The sequence below is a fragment of the Staurois parvus genome, unplaced genomic scaffold (genome assembly GCF_062004578.1).
Source record: "Staurois parvus isolate SC_StPar_1 unplaced genomic scaffold, SC_StPar_1.0 ptg001214l, whole genome shotgun sequence".
Lineage (NCBI taxonomy): Eukaryota > Metazoa > Chordata > Amphibia > Anura > Ranidae > Staurois > Staurois parvus.
In genome coordinates, this window is record NW_028319010.1 from 415,696 (window position 1) to 435,000 (window position 19,305).

At 44.9% G+C, this 19,305-nt stretch overlaps 1 protein-coding gene across 1 annotated transcript in view; it reads left to right on the forward strand.

Annotated features, from left to right (window-relative positions):
• The window catches only part of LOC149438145 (bactericidal permeability-increasing protein-like), a 42,971-nt gene that overhangs the window by 14,275 nt on the left and 9,391 nt on the right, over positions 1 to 19,305 (forward strand). Inside the window, exons 6-13 of the mRNA XM_089660217.1 lie at positions 549 to 612; positions 723 to 783; positions 3,381 to 3,472; positions 4,014 to 4,187; positions 7,022 to 7,081; positions 9,212 to 9,382; positions 14,333 to 14,400; positions 16,538 to 16,580. Coding sequence (XP_089516343.1) covers positions 549 to 612; positions 723 to 783; positions 3,381 to 3,472; positions 4,014 to 4,187; positions 7,022 to 7,081; positions 9,212 to 9,382; positions 14,333 to 14,400; positions 16,538 to 16,580 — 733 coding nt within the window. The remainder of the gene's footprint in view (positions 1 to 548; positions 613 to 722; positions 784 to 3,380; positions 3,473 to 4,013; positions 4,188 to 7,021; positions 7,082 to 9,211; positions 9,383 to 14,332; positions 14,401 to 16,537; positions 16,581 to 19,305) is intronic.

Consider the following 19,305-nt stretch of genomic DNA (forward strand, 5'->3'; position numbering starts at 1 on the left):
ACAGGAAGGGGGTGAAAGTGTCCGGACTGGAAGGGGGGGAAAGTGTCTGGACTGGAAGGGGGGGGGGGAAGTGTCTGGACTGGAAGGGGGAGAAAGTGTCTGGACTGGAAGGGGGGGAAAGTGTCCGGACTGGAAGTGGTTAAAAATATTTTTCATATATATTGTAATAAAAACGCATTTCAACATACAGTGTGTGTATTATATATATATATATATAGATAGATAGATATTCATTTATATTTATTTAAATATATTTTGAAATATGTTGCATGTGGCCAAAATTGTAGCATTTCAAATATATGTCAATATGTTTGGGAAGAATATTTTTAAAATATATTTTTCTTCCATATGGGAACTACAGAGAGTGTCAGGGACTAAGAAGCACATCGGTGTAGGAAGATAGCCAGGCAACAAGTAGTTGTTAGAAGGAGGACAACAATAGAAGCCTTCATAGCTTGGATGAATTTCCTTTATATGAAGATATTCCCATTATTTGTTATATGATGGATTTTCATTGACGGCTCATGGTGCGGTTTATTTTCTTACAGATGGATCTTTAGAATGTTTAAACATGCCATGATAGGACCCATCCGTTCCGCCATCGGTTCCCAGGTATGTGCTGATGTGGAAGGTCCACCATGGTATTCCATGGTCAGTCTTGCAATGCAAGTGTTGCATTTTTAATACCAAGGCATGGCGTGTACTTGTTTCTTTTTATCTAGATCTGTCCCTTGTTTGAAAACGCTGTGCAAAAGATGGAGAAAAGATTGAGCACTCTCCCAGGTAATTGGATAGGTCTTCCTCGGAGGGGAGAACAATGTCTACAGCCAGGCTGGACTGTCCATTGTCTGCAGAGGCAACACAACATTTGGCACCCTAATCCGTTCCTAACATCTCATCGTTGTCTGGATGTGTATCTTCCAGAACTTTCAGTTTAAATGAGATAAATACATTCCAGGTGCATTGAAACACAAATTATTTTGTTCAAATTCTTGTAGTTAGTTTTCTTTAGAAAAGCAGCCATAGCCTGAGTAGAAAGGGCCGTCCTATGCCAGCATACTGCAGAGGAGGACCCTTGTTCTCTTTGTGAAAGCAGTGGTGTTTTTGCAGAGGTCTACCATGCTCTCAGCTGAGTCAGAACCAGGGGCGGACTGACCATTTGGAAACTTAGGCACTGCCCGAGGGCCCGGTGTCAGTAGGGGGCCCCATGTGATGCCCTCTTACCTTTTTCATAGGCTTTTTTGAGTTTCGGCAAGGACACAGGGGCCCCATGATCCCCTATTGCCCGGGGGCCCCATGAGTTGTCAGTCCTCCCCTGGTCAGAACTAGAGCTCTCCAATCAGCAGGGAACTTAAACTTTACCAATTGCCTCAGTCGGGCACATCAGACCCATGCGGAGAGACCACTGCTTCCACACAGAGAACATCAGCTTGTTCTGCCAATTCTTCAAAGTGATAGTCAAATATCAAATGCCACTACCTACACTGTTACAGTCAGGGGCGGACTGACCATTCGAGCACTCGGGCACTGCCTGAGGGCCCGGGGTCAGTAGGGGGCCCCATGAAATGCCCCTGGTACCTTTTTATAGGCTTTTTTTGGGTGTGCTTTGAGTGTGGGCAAGGACACAGGGGCCCCATGATCCCCTATTGCCCGGGGGCCCCATGAGTTCTCAGTCCACTCCTGGTTACAGTCAACCACTGATCCACTAATTGATGGAAGAGGGGGTGGTTTCAGTAAATTCCCTCCATCTAATCCAGGGCTGGCCATTGATTGATCAGGTTCACCTGAGCTGCATTTTATCTGTTCATAATTATTGCCTTATTATTTTGAGAAGGGAAACGTTCGTCCGGCTGTGGGCATCCTTTGCAATGTGTAAAGCAGAACGTGAAATCGATATAAATTAATGAAATCTTCAAATCATTATTACATTATTAAATGTACGTTTTAGTGTAAGCAGTGTAGCACCTGAATCCAACCTGGAATGTGAGACCAAGAAGCAGCACAAGTAGCCAATCAATTCATGTGCTGATAGGAGGAGAGAGCAGAGTGACAGAGAGATGAGCTAATCACTATCACTGTGCTACTTCTTTCACTGTCCAGTCTAGAGATGGGAAGGCCTGGAAAAAAAAATTGAAAAATTGGGAACATTTTTTTTTTCTTGAAAGCCATTTTATGGGGATTTTTTTCCAGCATAATTGGAAAAAATCAGTGTGGAATATGTTCTTTTACAATAATAAATAGTATATCTTTTGCACGGTATTCAAACTATATAACATGAAGACTTCAATTAAATATTTCTAATGAAAGATTTCTGAGACTTTATGAAAAGTCTTAAATTATTGCAAGTTCTTTCAGCTGAAGACCAGCAAATCCTGGAATACAGTTCAAGTAACACTGTACTTCTCAATGTAGTTAACAGACAAGAGAAATATGGATTTCTGCCACTAGGGGATACCAGGGGGGAAAGTCTCCAGTTTAGTTTTGCGTGGGGGCTCCATCTTGTACCTCCTACAGTTGGGTGATTGTTGGGATACAGTAGATCAGGGGTCTCCAAACTTTCTGAAAAAAGGGCTTCAGACTTTACGAGGGCCGGACTGCGGCCAGTGTGAGTAGAAAAGGTCCCGACGTAAGTGGGGAAAAAATAATGCCCCTTTGTTTGGTGTCAGTGGGAGGACTTCTGCCCCATCATTGACGTCATTGTACCCTATCAGGGGCGGACTGACAACTCATGGGGCCCCCGGGCAATAGTGGATCATGTTCCCCCTGTGTCCTTGCCCAAACTCAAACTAGCCTATCAAAAAAGTACCAGGGGCATCTCATGGGGCCCCCTACAGACCCCAGGTCCTCAGGCAGTGCCCGAGTTTCCAAATGGTCAGTCCGCCCCTGTACCCTATCATTTGTGTCACTGGGAGGAATTGCGCCTTACCATTGGTGTCATTGGAAGGAGTTGGGCCCCCTTCATTGGTGTAAGTGGGGGGAATTATACCCAATTGGTATCAGTGGATGAAATAGTGCCCCAAGGGCCAGATAAAAGCAAGTAAAGGGCCGCATCTGGTCCCCGGGCCGCAGTTTGGAGACCACTGCAGTAGATGGTAGTTTCTGTCCTTCTGGATGGAAGCTGAATTTTGCACTAAAGTCTGGTTTTGTTTTTCATTTTTGTTATTCGTCTTTATCTCGTTATTTTTGGTTGGAGCTCTGCTTTTAAAACCAGTGGATGAAGATGTGATCCTGGTGAAATGGAAGGCACCACTTCAGCACCATGACTGTCTAGTAAACATCTAGGCTGGACAGGCCTACGTACTGGTTGACTCCCATTATGACCAGTACCCCTTGAATTATGATGCACAGAAACAAATGTAGCGATTCTTTGTATTTTGCAGTCTCCCTACCGGTGGATTCCGTGTCTGATGTGGAAATCGATCTGGTTGAACCTCCGCTCATTACAAGCAAACGTTTTGATCTTCTTGTGAAGGTGACTGTGATGGAGAAGAAGGCAGGGTGACCAGTTTAAAAATATGGGGCTCACCAGATTTAAAGAGACTCAGATCCAATCATTTCAACAGAATTCCACCCATATGATTATGTTTTCAGCATGTTATGTACGTGTAAAAGTCTCTGTTATGTGGACATCCAAAAGCCCTGAGACTGGTGCTAGGTGCCGCCATCTTGGATGTGATGTCAGCACCCCAACAGACTCAAGCGACTTGCTATAGTAATCCCCTTTAATTTCCTTCCTGCAGCTATATAAAAAGAAATGAAGTGAAAGGGAGGGGAGGGGAGGGAGGAGCTGGGTCAGCACATACACCGATTAAACACTCCCATTACAGGAGAAAGGTCTGACATAAATGGAGGGAGGGGACTGTGCAAGGGGCTGACCCTTCCTGCAATAGTCAAATATTAATAAAAAAATTCAAAGGCACATGTAAGTAAGAATTAAAATAACTGGTTTCTTTGTAAATTTTTACTGCGTTTGGTGACAGGGTCTCTTTAACTGTCTTTCTTACACCCCTCAGGCGGACTTTGTCGCTCATTCACATTACGTGATGCCCTATAAGCCGGAGAAGCTGGTGCTGCCAGATATTGACTCGCGCATGTTGCTCCTTGCTCTCTCACAGTTCTCCGCCAACTCAGCCGGGTTTGTACACTACAAAGCTGGATTCCTAAAGTGCAATATCACCGATGACACGGTGAGCAGACCCATATATTTATATTAAAAAAGAGCATATGCTGGGACTTCCCCTGTCCTGCCATGGAGTCGTAATCGGTTTTGAGTTGGTTGCTATCACATACCTGGTGGTGGAGGCCAATGGAGAGAGGGCTTCCCTTGTGCCTAAGTTCCGGACTCCCCTGAGAGTGGGGCAGCGGGAATCAGGCCCAAAGTTGCACAGGTCGCCTGTAGGAGTGCTGGTTGGTGGTCCATTCAGAAGCACAGCTGGTGCACGGAGATAGGTCTGCAGACAGGAGGCATCTGTGCGAGGTATGCAAGCCCTTCCGGGATTTAGATGTTTACTGGGTAGTCGGTTCAAGCCAAGGTCAGGTACCAGGTGGGAATCAGAGCAGATGTAGCCAGATGGGATAGCCTAGGTCAGTGATGGCGAACCTTTTTGAGCCCGAGTGCCCAAAACTGCAACACAAACCAACTTTTTTATTTCAAAGTGCCAACACTGCAATTAACCACTTGCCTACCTGGACGCATTGACAGACGGCACTGATCGGTGGCACTGCTGGACATCATTGATGGGTGGCACTGATGGCAGCACTGATGGGCGACACTGCTGGGCACTGACAGGTGGCACTGCTGGGCAGCACTGACAGGTGGCACTGCTGGGCAGCGCTGACAGGCGACACTGCTGGGCACTGATGGGTGACACTGCTGGGCACTGATGGATGACACTGCTGGGCATCATTGATGGGTGGCACTGATGGGCAGCACTGATGGGCGACACTGCTGGGCACTGACAGGTGGCACTGCTGGGCAGCACTGACAGGTGGCACTGCTGGGCAGCACTGACAGGTGGCACTGCTGGGCAGCACTGACAGGCGACACTGCTGGGCACTGATGGGTGACACTGCTGGGCACTGATGGATGACACTGCTGGGCATCATTGATGGGTGGCACTGATGGGCAGCACTGATGGGCGACACTGCTGGGCACTGACAGGCGACACTGCTGGGCACTGATGGATGACACTGCAAGCAATCTCACCTCTGGCAGCGTCGGTGTGGCTTCCAACCCAGCAGCTCATTCCCATCCACGCTGAACACGTTGCCCCTGGCCCTGGAGCAGTGTGGGAGCCTCTTCCTCTCTTCCGCGCCCATCCCCGGGTACATCACCCCTGGTGCCAGAGCCGCATTGGAGCCGTTTCCTCTCGTCCACGCCCACCCTGGCCCCAGAGACATGTGGGAAATGTAGTTTGATGGGGATCCAGTGTGGACGAGATCTGGATGGCCGGTCCATACGCGCTCATCATCCTCTTCTTCCTGGCGTGCCCACTGAGATGGCTCTGCGTGCCAGCTCTGGCACGCGTGCCATAGGTTCGCCATCACTGGCCTAGGTCATACACAGAGAAGCAAGAGAGAGAGAGTATCCATAAGCCAGGCCGAGGTCAGATCAGGGGTAGATCAGAGTAGACTGGTCCATGAGCAAGCCGAGTCAGTAACAGGAAATCACAAGTCAGAATCACAGGAAACAGGAACAGGGCACGGGGAGCTAGAGATCATCCAGCAACTTGAGGAAGTGATGAGCCTCCTTATAAAGGCCGTCTGGCACCAGAATGAGGCTGATGTGTACTTCTGCGGCCATGCAGAGTACTGGCATAAATGCCAGATCTTCCAGAACTTCTGCCGTGGACAGGTCACCTGTCTGTCAGGGGCAGTGAATATCGGTGGGGAAAGGTTCCGGATGAGTAGGGACATGCTATCGTTCCTAGGAATCCTCCCCATTTGGCTCAGACTGGCCAGACTGCATTCCACCCCTGGAGACAGACGCTGTCGGTGCCTCAGAACCTGCTGCATGGTACAGGAGAGTTTATTGCCACTGCACAGGTACTGTAACATCATCCTCTGCAGCAAGCTTCATTTGGAAACCTCCTATATTTAGTCATGTGGAATAGAGATCGCATGACTGAGCACAGACAATGCCTAGGAAATCGTCATTGCATGAGTGGTTTTACTAGAAAAATATCAGCTCAGGCTGCCTGTAGTCAGGTGCAGTCTCTTTTCTCCACTGCAGGTGGCGCTCAACCTGCAGTGGCTTTGCAGCGGAAGCCAGGGGAAACTTAGTCCTCTATGGTTTCCTGGGTCAATAGGAAGTGATCCAGATGGATGGTGCTGTCCCATGTGACTCTGGTGGCCATCTTGGGTCAGGCAGAGTCTATTTAGGACTCTGGTTCTCGGGCTTGGTGTTTATTTTATGAGTGGACAGCATAGGAACATGTCACCTGTCTGTCAGGGGCAGTGAATATCAGTAGGGAAAGGTTCCAGATGAGTAGGGACATGCTATCTTTCCTAGGAATCCTCCCCACTTGGCTCGGACTGGCCAGACCGCATTCCATCCCCAGAGACAGACACTGTCGGTGCATCAGAACCTGCTGCATGGTACAGGAGAGTTTATTGCCACTGCACCTACCAACATAGCCCCATAAGTGTGACCCAGCTACAGTACAACTGCTCGACCCCTATCCCTGTACTTTTATATTAGATGTTTGAATGTATGTTGCGTGTTCGTAGCTGTAGTATACATGCACCATGTAGTATAGCCCCCTGCCTATAACTGCAGCCAACCAACCTATTGTAGATTGACCTATACATAGCCAAGAGGAGTTGGAATAACTGCTAGTGTGGGTGCACTAGAAACAATGACATTTTGCTTGGTATTGATGGAGTTTTGTTGCATGGTCCTCCACTGTAGTGCAGTACCAGATCCACAGCCCTGCCTTGTATTGTGATTTTATGGATACCGGCAACCAACTGAATGGTTATTATGATAAAAACATGAAAAATACTTTTGTGCTTATTTTAGATTCCAAAGATCTTCCCGAAACTGCTAAATATAGGAAGTTTAAGAATCTTTGCACCAGAGGTAAGAACCTTGGAAACTGCACTATGGAGTCAGACATTGGGTGAAATTGTAAGTGCTTCTGTACTGTTGCATAGATTGTTAGGGTTAGGTTGGGTTTATACCAGGGGTGGGCAACTGTGGCCCTCCAGCTGTTGTAGAACTACAAGTCCCATGAGGCATTGCAAAACTGACAGCTACAAGCATGACTCCCAAAGGCAGAGGCTCCACCTCTGCCACCCCCCTCTGCCTCTCCCTCCACTGGCTCCCGATTGCCCAACGTATCAAATTTAAACTTCTAACCCTGACCTACAAAGCCGTTCACAACACTGCCCCTGACTACCTCACCAACCTGATCCCCAAGTACCGCCCTACCCGTACCCTTCGCTCCTCACAGGACCTCCTTCTATCCTGCTCCCTGGTCTCCTCCTCCCATGCACGACTGCAAGACTTCTCCAGGTCCTCCCCCATCCTCTGGAACTCTCTGCCCCAATCCATCAGACTGTCGCCTTCCCTCCTCACATTCAGGCGCTCCCTCAAAACCCATCTCTTCAGGGAAGCCTACCTCACCCTCACCTAACGGCCATTCTCCCTCATTCCTCCCACCACTTCATTCCCCTCAGCCACTTCCTACTGTACCACTAACCCCTCCCTCCTAGATTGCAAGCTCGAAAGAGTAGGGCCCTCTTACCCCTCGTACGTTGTTTGTTATCATTGTACTGTGCCATGTATTGTCCCCCCCTATTGTACAGCGCTGAGCAAACCCTTTGGCGCTATATAAACTCGATGTAATAAGAATAATAATAATAATGATGGGACTTGTAGTTCACCAAGAGCTGGAAGACCACAGTTGCCCACCCCTGGTTTCTACAATAGATTTGTTTTCTAGTTCCAGCTGTCTCTAATATTTCATACTGCGCACAATTAAGCCGGTCATAGATGGTGTGCAATTCAGCAAGAACCAGCTGCATTTGGATCCACTATGGCAGGCTGGTTGTACTGAAGACAATCTATGGATCGACCAATATAACCAGCCTTTTTTTGAGCGATCATTGCTGGTAGCTAGAGCCTCCAACAGTGATCATTGTATTGTGATGGTGAAGAAGGCTTCCTGAGCTCCTTGCCGGCAGAACACAATAGCGCTGTGGGAGGGATTCCCCCATCAACACAGTCAGTGCAATCGAGCCATTTTCTTTCCTTCAGCCCGTGGTTGACGGAAAGAAAATTGCACAACATAAGGCTAGTCTTACCATTTTTAAAATGCATTTGTGCACTGCTTGGTGTTTAGGTTCTTGAATGATCAGATCTTGGCGAGATCTCCCATTACCTGGGAAAATGTCACCAGCACACCGAGGATCACCAATATGTGTCCAAAAGGTTTAATAAACAATCACAGAGTTACAGCAAGGCAACGTTTCATCAGCCATGTAACCTGATGAAGGGGTCCTGTGAGTCTCCAAAACGTTGGCTTGCTGTAACTATGTGATCGTTTATTAAACCTTTTGGACCCATATTGGTGATCCTCGGTGTGCCGGTGACATTCTCCCTCGCTGATTCTGTTCGGTTCCAGCCGACAGTCGCTGCAGCACCCACTTATACACACAGCCATTTTTAATGCAGGAACGTGTGCGTTTGGATTGTACACTTGTATCTCCCATTACCTGTCACTGTTGCAATTTAATTCATTTGCAATGACCTCAGTTAAACTGAATATATAGGTAAATCAAACATCTTTATACAGTACTAGCAAAAAATACACACAATTAAAAACTACATTTTTTACCTAACAACAGATTGTTGTAGAAAATTGCAGTCTCAGATCTCGTTCTCATGTTCCATCCATCTCACCAGGGAGCCCCAACCTGCAGACAGCTCACATTGTGGGCTGTTGAGTTTTGGTGGTCATGGTGGAGTTTCTCCCATCCAAGATCTTCTGACCATCAGTACATTTGAGTTGATTAAATGCTAAAAAAATGGGTGAGTCAACAGCTTCCACTCAGTCTTCCAAAGTATTCACTGAGCTCTATGTGAGTTCTATTTTTGGTTTGATCTTATTATCTTTATATGAAGATTAGATATTAATCTAGATTTGTAGAATATGTTTCAGTGAGATATGTAAATGTTGACATGTGTAATGGTATTGTTGTCTTTCAGCTACCTTCTCGGTACCCAGATTCAACGCCACTGCTGCTCCAGGTCTCGGCACGCTCGGCTCCCACAGTGACCTGCCTGCTTGACTCACTAACAGTGCAAGCTTCTATGGACATTGAGGTCTTTGCCATGTATCAAAACCAGCCATTGATTTCCCTAATGCTATTACAAGCTGTAAGTTTCAGAAAGGGGTGGTGTAGAGAAAATACTTGAACAAAAATCTGCATTGTGTCTGAAAAGAAGGAGGGTCACAAAGGAGATAGCTGGAAAAGGTAAGGGAAGTGTACTGAGAAGGGAGTTAGAGAAGTGTATGGGGAAAGAATATGGGGGCATGTATGGAGAAGAAGGTAAGGGGCGTGTATGGAGAAGAAGGTAAGGGACATGTATGGAGAAGAAGGTAAGGGACCTGTATGGAGAAGAAGGTAAGGGACCTGTATGGAGAAGAAGGTAAGGGACCTGTATGAGAAGAAGGTAAGGGACCTGTATGAGAAGAAGGTTAGAGAAGTGTATGAGAAGAAGGTTAGGGAAGTGTATGGAGAAGAAGGTTGGGGGCGTATATGGAGAAGAAGGTAAGGGACATGTATGGAGAAGAAGGCAAGGGACCTGTATGAGAAGAAGGTTAGAGAAGTGTATGAGAAGAAGGTTTGAGAAGTGTATGAGAAGAAGGTTTGAGAAGTGTATGAGAAGAAGGTTTGAGAAGTGTATGAGAAGAAGGTTAGGGAAGTGTATGGAGAAGAAGGTAAGGGACATGTATGGAGAGGAAGGCAAGGGACCTGTATGAGAAGAAGGTTAGAGAAGTGTATGAGAAGAAGGTTTGAGAAGTGTATGAGAAGAAGGTTTGAGAAGTGTATGAGAAGAAGGTTTGAGAAGTGTATGAGATGAAGTTTAGAGAAGTGCATGGAGAAAGAGTTTGGGGGCGTGTATGGAGAAGAAGGTAAGGGACATGTATGGAGAAGAAGGTAAGGGACCTGTATGAGAAGAAGGTAAGGGACCTGTATGAGAAGAAGGTTAGAGAAGTGTATGAGAAGAAGGTTAGGGAAGTGTATGGAGAAGAAGGTTGGGGGCGTATATGGAGAAGAAGGTAAGGGACATGTATGGAGAAGAAGGTAAGGGACATGTATGGAGAAGAAGGCAAGGGAACCTGTATGAGAAGAAGGTTAGAGAAGTGTATGAGAAGAAGGTTTGAGAAGTGTATGAGAAGAAGGTTTGAGAAGTGTATGAGAAGAAGGTTTGAGAAGTGTATGAGAAGAAGGTTAGGGAAGTGTATGGAGAAGAAGGTAAGGGACATGTATGGAGAGGAAGGCAAGGGACCTGTATGAGAAGAAGGTTAGAGAAGTGTATGAGAAGAAGGTTTGAGAAGTGTATGAGAAGAAGGTTTGAGAAGTGTATGAGAAGAAGGTTTGAGAAGTGTAGGAGAAGAAGTTTAGAGAAGTGCATGGAGAAAGAGTTTGGGGGCGTGTATGGAGAAGAAGGTAAGGGACATGTATGGAGAAGAAGGTAAGGGACCTGTATGAGAAGAAGGTTAGGGAAGTGTATGGAGAAGAAGGTTGGGGGCATGTATGGAATAGAAGGTTGGGGACGTGTATGGAGAAGTAGGTTGGGGGCGTGTATGGAGAAGAAGGTTGGGGGCGTGTATGGAGAAGAAGGTAAGGGACATGTATGGAGAAGAAGGTTAGAGAAGTGTATGAATAAGGAGATTAGGGAGGTGTACAGAGAAGAAGGTCATGGAAGTGTATGGAAATTTAGTGAAATGTACAGAGAAGGAGGTTAGGGACGTGCCTGGAGAAGAAGGTTAGAGAAGTGTATGGAGAAGAAGGTTAGAGAAGTGTATGGAGAAGAAGGTTAGAGAAGTGTATGGAGAAGAAGGTTAGAGAACTGTATGGAGAAGAAGGTGTTAGAGAAGTGTACGGAAAAGGAGGTTAGGGAAGTGTACGCAGAAAGTAGTTAGGGATCTGTATGGAGAAGAAGGTTAGAGAAGTATACGGAGAAGCAGCTTAGGGACGTGTATGGGGAAGGAGGTTAGGGATGTGTACAGAGAAGGAGGTCATGGAAGTGTATGGAGAAGGAGGTCATGGAAGTGTATGGAGAAGGAGGTCATGGAAGTGTATGGAGAAGAAGGTAAGGGACCTGTATGAGAAGAAGGTTAGAGAAGTGTATGAGAAGAAGGTTAGGGAAGTGTATGGAGAAGAAGGTTGGGGGCGTATATGGAGAAGAAGGTTGGGGGCGTATATGGAGAAGAAGGTAAGGGACATGTATGGAGAAGAAGGCAAGGGACCTGTATGAGAAGAAGGTTAGAGAAGTGTATGAGAAGAAGGTTTGAGAAGTGTATGAGAAGAAGGTTTGAGAAGTGTATGAGAAGAAGGTTTGAGAAGTGTATGAGAAGAAGGTTAGGGAAGTGTATGGAGAAGAAGGTAAGGGACATGTTTGGAGAGGAAGGCAAGGGACCTGTATGAGAAGAAGGTTAGAGAAGTGTATGAGAAGAAGGTTTGAGAAGTGTATGAGAAGAAGGTTTGAGAAGTGTATGAGAAGAAGTTTAGAGAAGTGCATGGAGAAAGAGTTTGGGGGCGTGTATGGAGAAGAAGGTAAGGGACATGTATGGAGAAGAAGGTAAGGGACCTGTATGAGAAGAAGGTTAGAGAAGTGTATGAGAAGAAGGTTAGGGAAGTGTATGGAGAAGAAGGTTGGGGGCGTATATGGAGAAGAAGGTAAGGGACATGTATGGAGAAGAAGGTAAGGGACATGTATGGAGAAGAAGGCAAGGGAACCTGTATGAGAAGAAGGTTAGAGAAGTGTATGAGAAGAAGGTTTGAGAAGTGTATGAGAAGAAGGTTTGAGAAGTGTATGAGAAGAAGGTTAGGGAAGTGTATGGAGAAGAAGGTAAGGGACATGTATGGAGAGGAAGGCAAGGGACCTGTATGAGAAGAAGGTTAGAGAAGTGTATGAGAAGAAGGTTTGAGAAGTGTATGAGAAGAAGGTTTGAGAAGTGTATGAGAAGAAGGTTTGAGAAGTGTATGAGAAGAAGTTTAGAGAAGTGCATGGAGAAAGAGTTTGGGGGCGTGTATGGAGAAGAAGGTAAGGGACATGTATGGAGAAGAAGGTAAGGGACCTGTATGAGAAGAAGGTTAGAGAAGTGTATGAGAAGAAGGTTAGGGAAGTGTATGGAGAAGAAGGTTGGGGGCATGTATGGAATAGAAGGTTGGGGACGTGTATGGAGAAGTAGGTTGGGGGCGTGTATGGAGAAGAAGGTTGGGGGCGTGTATGGAGAAGAAGGTAAGGGACATGTATGGAGAAGAAGGTTAGAGAAGTGTATGAATAAGGAGATTAGGGAGGTGTACAGAGAAGAAGGTCATGGAAGTGTATGGAAATTTAGTGAAATGTACAGAGAAGGAGGTTAGGGACGTGCCTGGAGAAGAAGGTTAGAGAAGTGTATGGAGAAGAAGGTTAGAGAAGTGTATGGAGAAGAAGGTTAGAGAAGTGTATGGAGAAGAAGGTTAGAGAACTGTATGGAGAAGAAGGTGTTAGAGAAGTGTACGGAAAAGGAGGTTAGGGAAGTGTACGCAGAAAGTAGTTAGGGATCTGTATGGAGAAGAAGGTTAGAGAAGTATACGGAGAAGCAGCTTAGGGACGTGTATGGGGAAGGAGGTTAGGGATGTGTACAGAGAAGGAGGTCATGGAAGTGTATGGAGAAGGAGGTTAGGGAAGTGTATGGAGAAGAAGGTTACAGAACTGTTAGGAAAAATAACTGAGGGAATTGTGTATTGAGAAGGAGATAGGGAAAGTGTGGGGTGGAAGGCATAATGGAATTGTCTGGGGACGAAGAAAGTAGTGTCTGTTGCAAAAGGTTAAAGAAATACTGAGGACAAAAGAAGTTAGATAAGAAGGCAAAGTAATGTAAATACTCAGAGTAAAAAGAAGGAAGTGTTTGAAAGGAGAGAGGCTAGAGGAAAAGATAAGAGAATGACCTTAGGGAGAGGAAGTAAAAGGGACCCCAGAAAATTTTAAGTGAAGGCCATGCTTGGAAGAAAAAGGAAGAAGAAAGGAGAGATTTGAAGGTAGAGGTAAAGCAAATGTTTAGGGTAGGAGGTAAGGGACGTTTCTAGATGAGTCATTAAGGGAAGTGTCTGTAAGAAGAGGTAAGGGAAAAGTGTGGAGGCATAGGTAATGGGATTGTTTCTAGGATATGGTAGGGGAACTGTCTGAAAAAAGAGGTAAGGGAATGTTTTGAGCAAGTAAAGGAAGTGTCCGTAAGAAGAGAAGTCAGAAGAAGTAAGGTAAGTATTTGAAGGAAGAGGTAAGGGGAAAATCTGTAAGAAGAACTAAGTGGCATGTCTGCAACAAGATGTAAGAAAAGTGACTGAAGAAAGAAGAGAAAGAAGCTACTGAAGAAAGAGGTAGGAGAAATGGTTGGAGGAAGAGGAAAGGGAAGTATCTGGAGGAAGGGGAAAGGAAAGTGTCTGGAGGAAGGGGTAGGGAAAGCGTCTGAAGAATGAGGTAAGGGAAGTGTCTTGAGGAAGGGGTAAGGGAAATGTCTTGAGGAAGGGGTAAGGGAAGTGTCTGGAGGAAGGGGTAAGGGAAGTGTCTGGAGGAAGGGGTAAGGGAAGTGTCCTCAGAAAGGGGTAAGAGAAGTGTCTTCAGGAAGGGGTTAGGGAAATGTGTTGAGGAAGGGGTAAGGGAAGTGTCTGGAGGAAAGGGTAAGGGAAGTGTCTTCAGGAAAGGGTAAGGGAAGTGTCTGGAGGAAGGGGTAAGGGAAATGTCTGGAGGAAGGGGTAAGGGAAATGTCTGGAGGAAGGGGTAAGGGAAGTGTCTGGAGGAAGGGGTAAGGGAAGTGTCCTCAGAAAGGGGTAAGGTAAGTGTCTTCAGGATGGAGTAAGGGAAGTGTCTGGAGGAAGGGGTAAGGGAAGTGTCTGGAGGAAGGGGCAAGGGAAGTGTCTGGAGGAAGAGGTAAAGGAAGTATCTGGAGGAAGGGGTAAGGGAAGTGTCTGGAGGAAGGGGTAAGGGAAGTACTTTGAAGAGAGGTAAGGCATTGAATTTTATCTTCACTCTGAATATAGTTTTACATTTATAGTAAGTCAGTACATTGTATCTATACAAGAATGTAAATACAATGACATCATTTCTTCTCAGGATTTCCTTGCCGGTATTGATATTGTATTATCTGAAGAGACTGCGGGAGCAACAATATCTGTGAAAAAGTGAGTCTCTCTCATTCATGATCCATCTGTATCTATAATTGTCTTATTAATCATTATGTGCTCAAATCATTACACAATATGAACCAAACAACAGTTACAAAATGGCATCATAAGAACAATGTCATTACATTGGGATACTAGAGCTTGGCAATATGTTCAGCAGTTCTTTCAGAAAACAACCAGACCTGAGTATAGTTACAAAGGGGTTTGTGGGGGGAGGAGTGGGTGGGGGTTGTGTGGTAGGTTGGCTTTTCCTATACACAGCTGATTTCCTGTCCGGGTTTATATACCAGTTTTTGCATACTGCATTTAAAATAATGGACTGGTTACAGTGATATTAAAACCACCAGAACCAGAATAGTATATGCAGCATGTGAACATCCGCAAACCAAAATATAGAGGAAAACCAGTCCCGGACTGGCCATAGGGAGCAGCGGGCATTTGCCCGGTGGGCTGGGGCCACCTGGATAGGGGGGGTGGCCAGACGGCACATAGAGGAACCGGGTCGTGCATTTCTCAGTTCCTCCATGTGCTGCCCGGCTGCCCCTCCTATTCACCTCCTGCATGCTCCCCCCCCCCCCCTGCAGCCGCCCCACCTTCTCCTGTAGTGCTGCGGGAGGGGGGGATCTGTCAGCATACTCTGTCCCCAGTTTTTGCCCCTCCTCTCCTCCTGTGTCTGCCCCACCCACACTCTCTGCCAGCCTTGTGTCTTTCTCTTTCTTTCTTTGTCTCCTCTTTCCCTTCCTTCTTTCTTTTCTTTTTCTGTCTTTCTTTCTCTCTCTCTCTTTTTCTTTCTTTCTCTCTCTTCCTTCTTTCTTTCTTTCTTTCTTTCTTTCTCTCTCTTCCTTCTTTCTTTCTTTCTCTTTTTCTTTCTTTCTCTTTCTTTCTTTCTTTCTTTCTTTCTCTCTCTCTCTCTTTCTTTTTTTTTCTTTCTTTCTTTCTTTCTTTTTTTCTTTCTTTCTTTCTCTTTTTCTTTCTTTCTTTCTTTCTTTCTCTCTTTCTCTCTTTCTCTCTTTCTCCCTTTCTCTCTTTCTCTCTTTCTCCCTTTCTCTCTTTCTCTCTCTCTCTCTCTCTCTTTCTTCCTTTCTTTCTTTCTCTCTTTCTTTCTTTCTTTCTTTCTCTCTTTCTTTCTCTCTTTCTTTCTCTCTCTCTCTCTTTCTTTCTTTCTCTCTTTCTTTCTCTTTCTTTCTTTCTTTCTTTCTTTCTTTCTTTCTCTTTCTTTCTTTCTCTCTCTCTCTCTCTCTCTCTCTCTCTTTCTTTCTTTCTTTCTCTCTCTCTCTCTCTCTCTCTCTCTCTTTCTCCCTCTTTTCTTCCTTCTTTCTTTCTTTCTCTTTTACAAGAAAAAAAAATATATATATAAAATTGTAAAAAATGAAATAAAAATAAAAACCTACTGACACCAGTGGCAGAACTACCAGGGTCTTGTGACCAGGCCCACCCGAGGAAAGAGTCCCCGGGCTTCGGGCTGCTGAGTCCCAAACGGCCGGCCCTTTTTTTTGTCCCAGTCCAGGCCTGAGTAAAACAAATATAATCTTGTATATGTAGCACCCTCCTAGATAGGCGCTAGATCATAGTTGGTTCCTCTGCTTAACAGGAAACCTTCATCAGTCTTTCTGCTGAGCGGAGAGCTGTAATTGTTAGTAGTGCTCGGTCAGTGTGTTCACCTACTGCTAGTTCTGCCCCTGGCTTCCTCTGTCTCCACGTACAAAAGGATTGAAAGAAGGCGGCACTGAGCGCAGACCGTTAATATTTAGTTGTACACAATGGTGTAAATGAACGCTCACATTTTAAAAGATAGATTAAAGCACATTTGTAGACCAATGCAAATGTATCCGGGAGGGGATTGGCGTCCAGTTCCTAGGTCCAGAGGCCGGCTGTCAGAAGATGGGACCACAAAACCGTTGCATACTGCGGTGGAACGCAGATGGAGCGCAGTGTACGGCGTAACCGCGTCATCGGAAGCAAAGCAACGACGTTTCAGAAGATGCGCCCTGACCAGAGGTCAGCTACCATAGCTTGATAAAGCAGCGCGCCCTCTGGTCAGCGCACATGCTCCAAAATTTACAAAGTGATGTTTGTAAATTTTGGATGTCTGTTTTTCTCACTGTTTTTCTTGCTTTCATTTTTGTTTTTACAGTTTCTCTCTGTCCTTGGTTCACTCCAGTGTGGGGATGGTGAAGGTAAGTTGGTTCCGTGTTTTTTGCGCTGGGCCTTGAAAATAGGAAAATAAAAAGGCCGCACTTCTATTAGCTTTGCAGTATTTTTAACAATCAGTGCGTTGACTGCACACAGTAATGTCTTCAACCCAAAACTAGCCTACCTTGATGCTTTCTACCACTCCTGGCACGCTCACAAGGATAGGGTATTGCTGATGTGATGTGAACGTGAAAGGTTTCTTCTCAGTAAGAGCTGTGAAAATGTGGAATAGACCCCCTCAAGAGTTGGTTGTGGCCAGCTCAGTGGATTGCTTTAGGAAAGTCCTGGATTCTTTCTTGGATACACAGAATATAACTGGATATAACATTTATAGGGAAAGTTGATCCAGGGAATATCCGATTGCCTCTCGGGGGATCAGGAAGGAATTTTTTTCCCTGTAGGAGCAAATTGCATCATGCTTTGCTGGGGTTTTTTTGCCTTCCTCTGGATCAACTGTGGATGTAGGATTATAACTTCTTTTTTTTTGTAATGGTTGAACTGGATGGACTTTTGTCTTTTCTCAGACAGACTTACTATGTAACTATGATAATAAAGGTAAATATGAAAATTACATAAATAACAAATATTTCGTACATAACTGCTCTGTGTAATGGCATTTTTTGTTTTTTTAATCTTTTATTTTTTTGCCTGGTGGCACCTAGAATATTTTTCCTCTATTTTACCTGCTGGGACTTATACTCCCCCCCCCCCTCCTTGATTTTGGATAGTGGGACTTGAAATCTATTTCCCACATTATTTTAGATTGAATATTTTTCCACTATTTTACCTGCTGGGAACTTTGTTGTTTTTTTAGAATATTTTTTTTTGCCTGGTGGTACCTAGAATATTTTTCCTCTATTTTACCTGCTGGGACTTATACTCCCCCCCCCTCCTTGATTTTGGATAGTGGGACTTGAAATGTATTTCCCACATTATTTTAGATTGAATATTTTTCCTCTGTTTTACCTGCTGGGAAGTTTGTTGTTTTTTTAGAATATTATTTTTTGCCTGGTGGTACCTAGAATATTTTTTGTCTATTTTACCTGCTGGGACTTATACTCCCCCCCCCCCTCCTTGATTTTGGATAGTGGGACTTGAAATCTATTTCCCACATTATTTTAGATTGAATATTTTTCCTCTATTTTACCTGCTGGGAACTTTGTTGTTTTTTTAGAATATTTTTTTTTGCCTGGTGGTACCTAGAATATTTTTCCTCTATTTTACCTAGTAGGCCTTTTTTGTTTATCTTTTTTTGCCTGGTGGTACCTACAATACTTTTCCTCTATTTAACCTGCTGGGTCTTATACTTCCCCCCCCCCCTTCCTTGATTTTGGATAATGGGACTTGAAATGTATTTCCCACATTATTTTAGATATATTTCCTCTATTTTACCAGCTGGGAACTTTGTTGTTTTTTTCATCTTTTTTTGCCTGGTGGTACCTAAAATATTTTCTTCTATTTTACCTAGTAGGCCTTTTTTTTTTTAATCTTTTTTGTTGTCTGGTGGTATCTAGAATATTTTTTCTCTATTTTACCTTCTAGAAACTTTTTTGTTTTTTTTAATCTTTTTTTGCCTGGTGGCACCTAGAATATTTTTCTTCTATTTCACCTAGTAGGCCTTTTTTTATTTTTATCTTTTTTTTGCCTCGTGGTATCTAGAATATTTTACCTGGTGGGACTTATACTATTTTTTTTCCCTCCTTGATTTTGGATAGTGGGACTTGAAATGTATTTCCCACATTATTTTAGATAGAATATTTTTCCTCTATATACCTGCTGGGAACATTTTTGTTTTTATCTTTTTTTTGCCTGGTGGTACCTAGAATATTTTCCCTCTATTTTACCTGGTGGGACTTATACTATTTTTTTTCCCTCCTTGATTTTGGATAGTGGGACTTGAAATGTATTTCCCACATTATACACTTAGATTTATTGTGTATAATCCAGAAATAGGAGGACAAGCAGGTAGATGAGTGTGAAGCAGTGATAGCTCAGTGGGTAAGAGCTGTGATTGGTCTGCTGGAGACCTGAGTTCAAATCCCTCAGCATGTCTGCCTCACAGTTCCAGGTGCTGCACAGTGCCTGAATCCCCTGCTGGTGGAACAGGGTAGTGGAAAATGTTTCAGATTCACTACCTTGTCCTACCAGCAGGGGGTTCAGGCACTGAGCAGTGCCTGGGAAGGTGTGTGTGTGTGTATATATATATGGTGAGGCCAAGAAAAAAACCTAAGCCCCCTGCTTTTTGAATGGGCTGCCCCGGTAAGACAGCCCATTGTATTTATATATGTTGCAGTGATGTCACAGACTGTGGACCAAGGAGGGGGGTGTCCACAACCTAATGTGATGCCCACACATGTTACAGGTCTGTGGGGACCTGGGACTGGAGCAGACTGGTGGGTTGTCCATGGCCTCCAAGCTTTCACTCAGGGATTTGAGCTTGAGTCTACTGTGCTTCCATGTACTTGCCCTTCGAGTCTACAGCGCTTTCATGGAATTGCCCTCAGAACCTACAGCGCTTTCATGGAATTGCCCTTTGGGGTCTACAGTGCTTTCATGGAATCACACTTTGGGTCTGAAGCACTTTCACGGATTTGCCCTTGAGATCTGCAGTGCTTCTGTGGATTTGAACTCGGGTCTACGGCGCCCTGGGTCAACACTCTTATCCACTGAGCTACTCGCCTCTGCTCAGCAACTCTTGGGTTTGTTCTC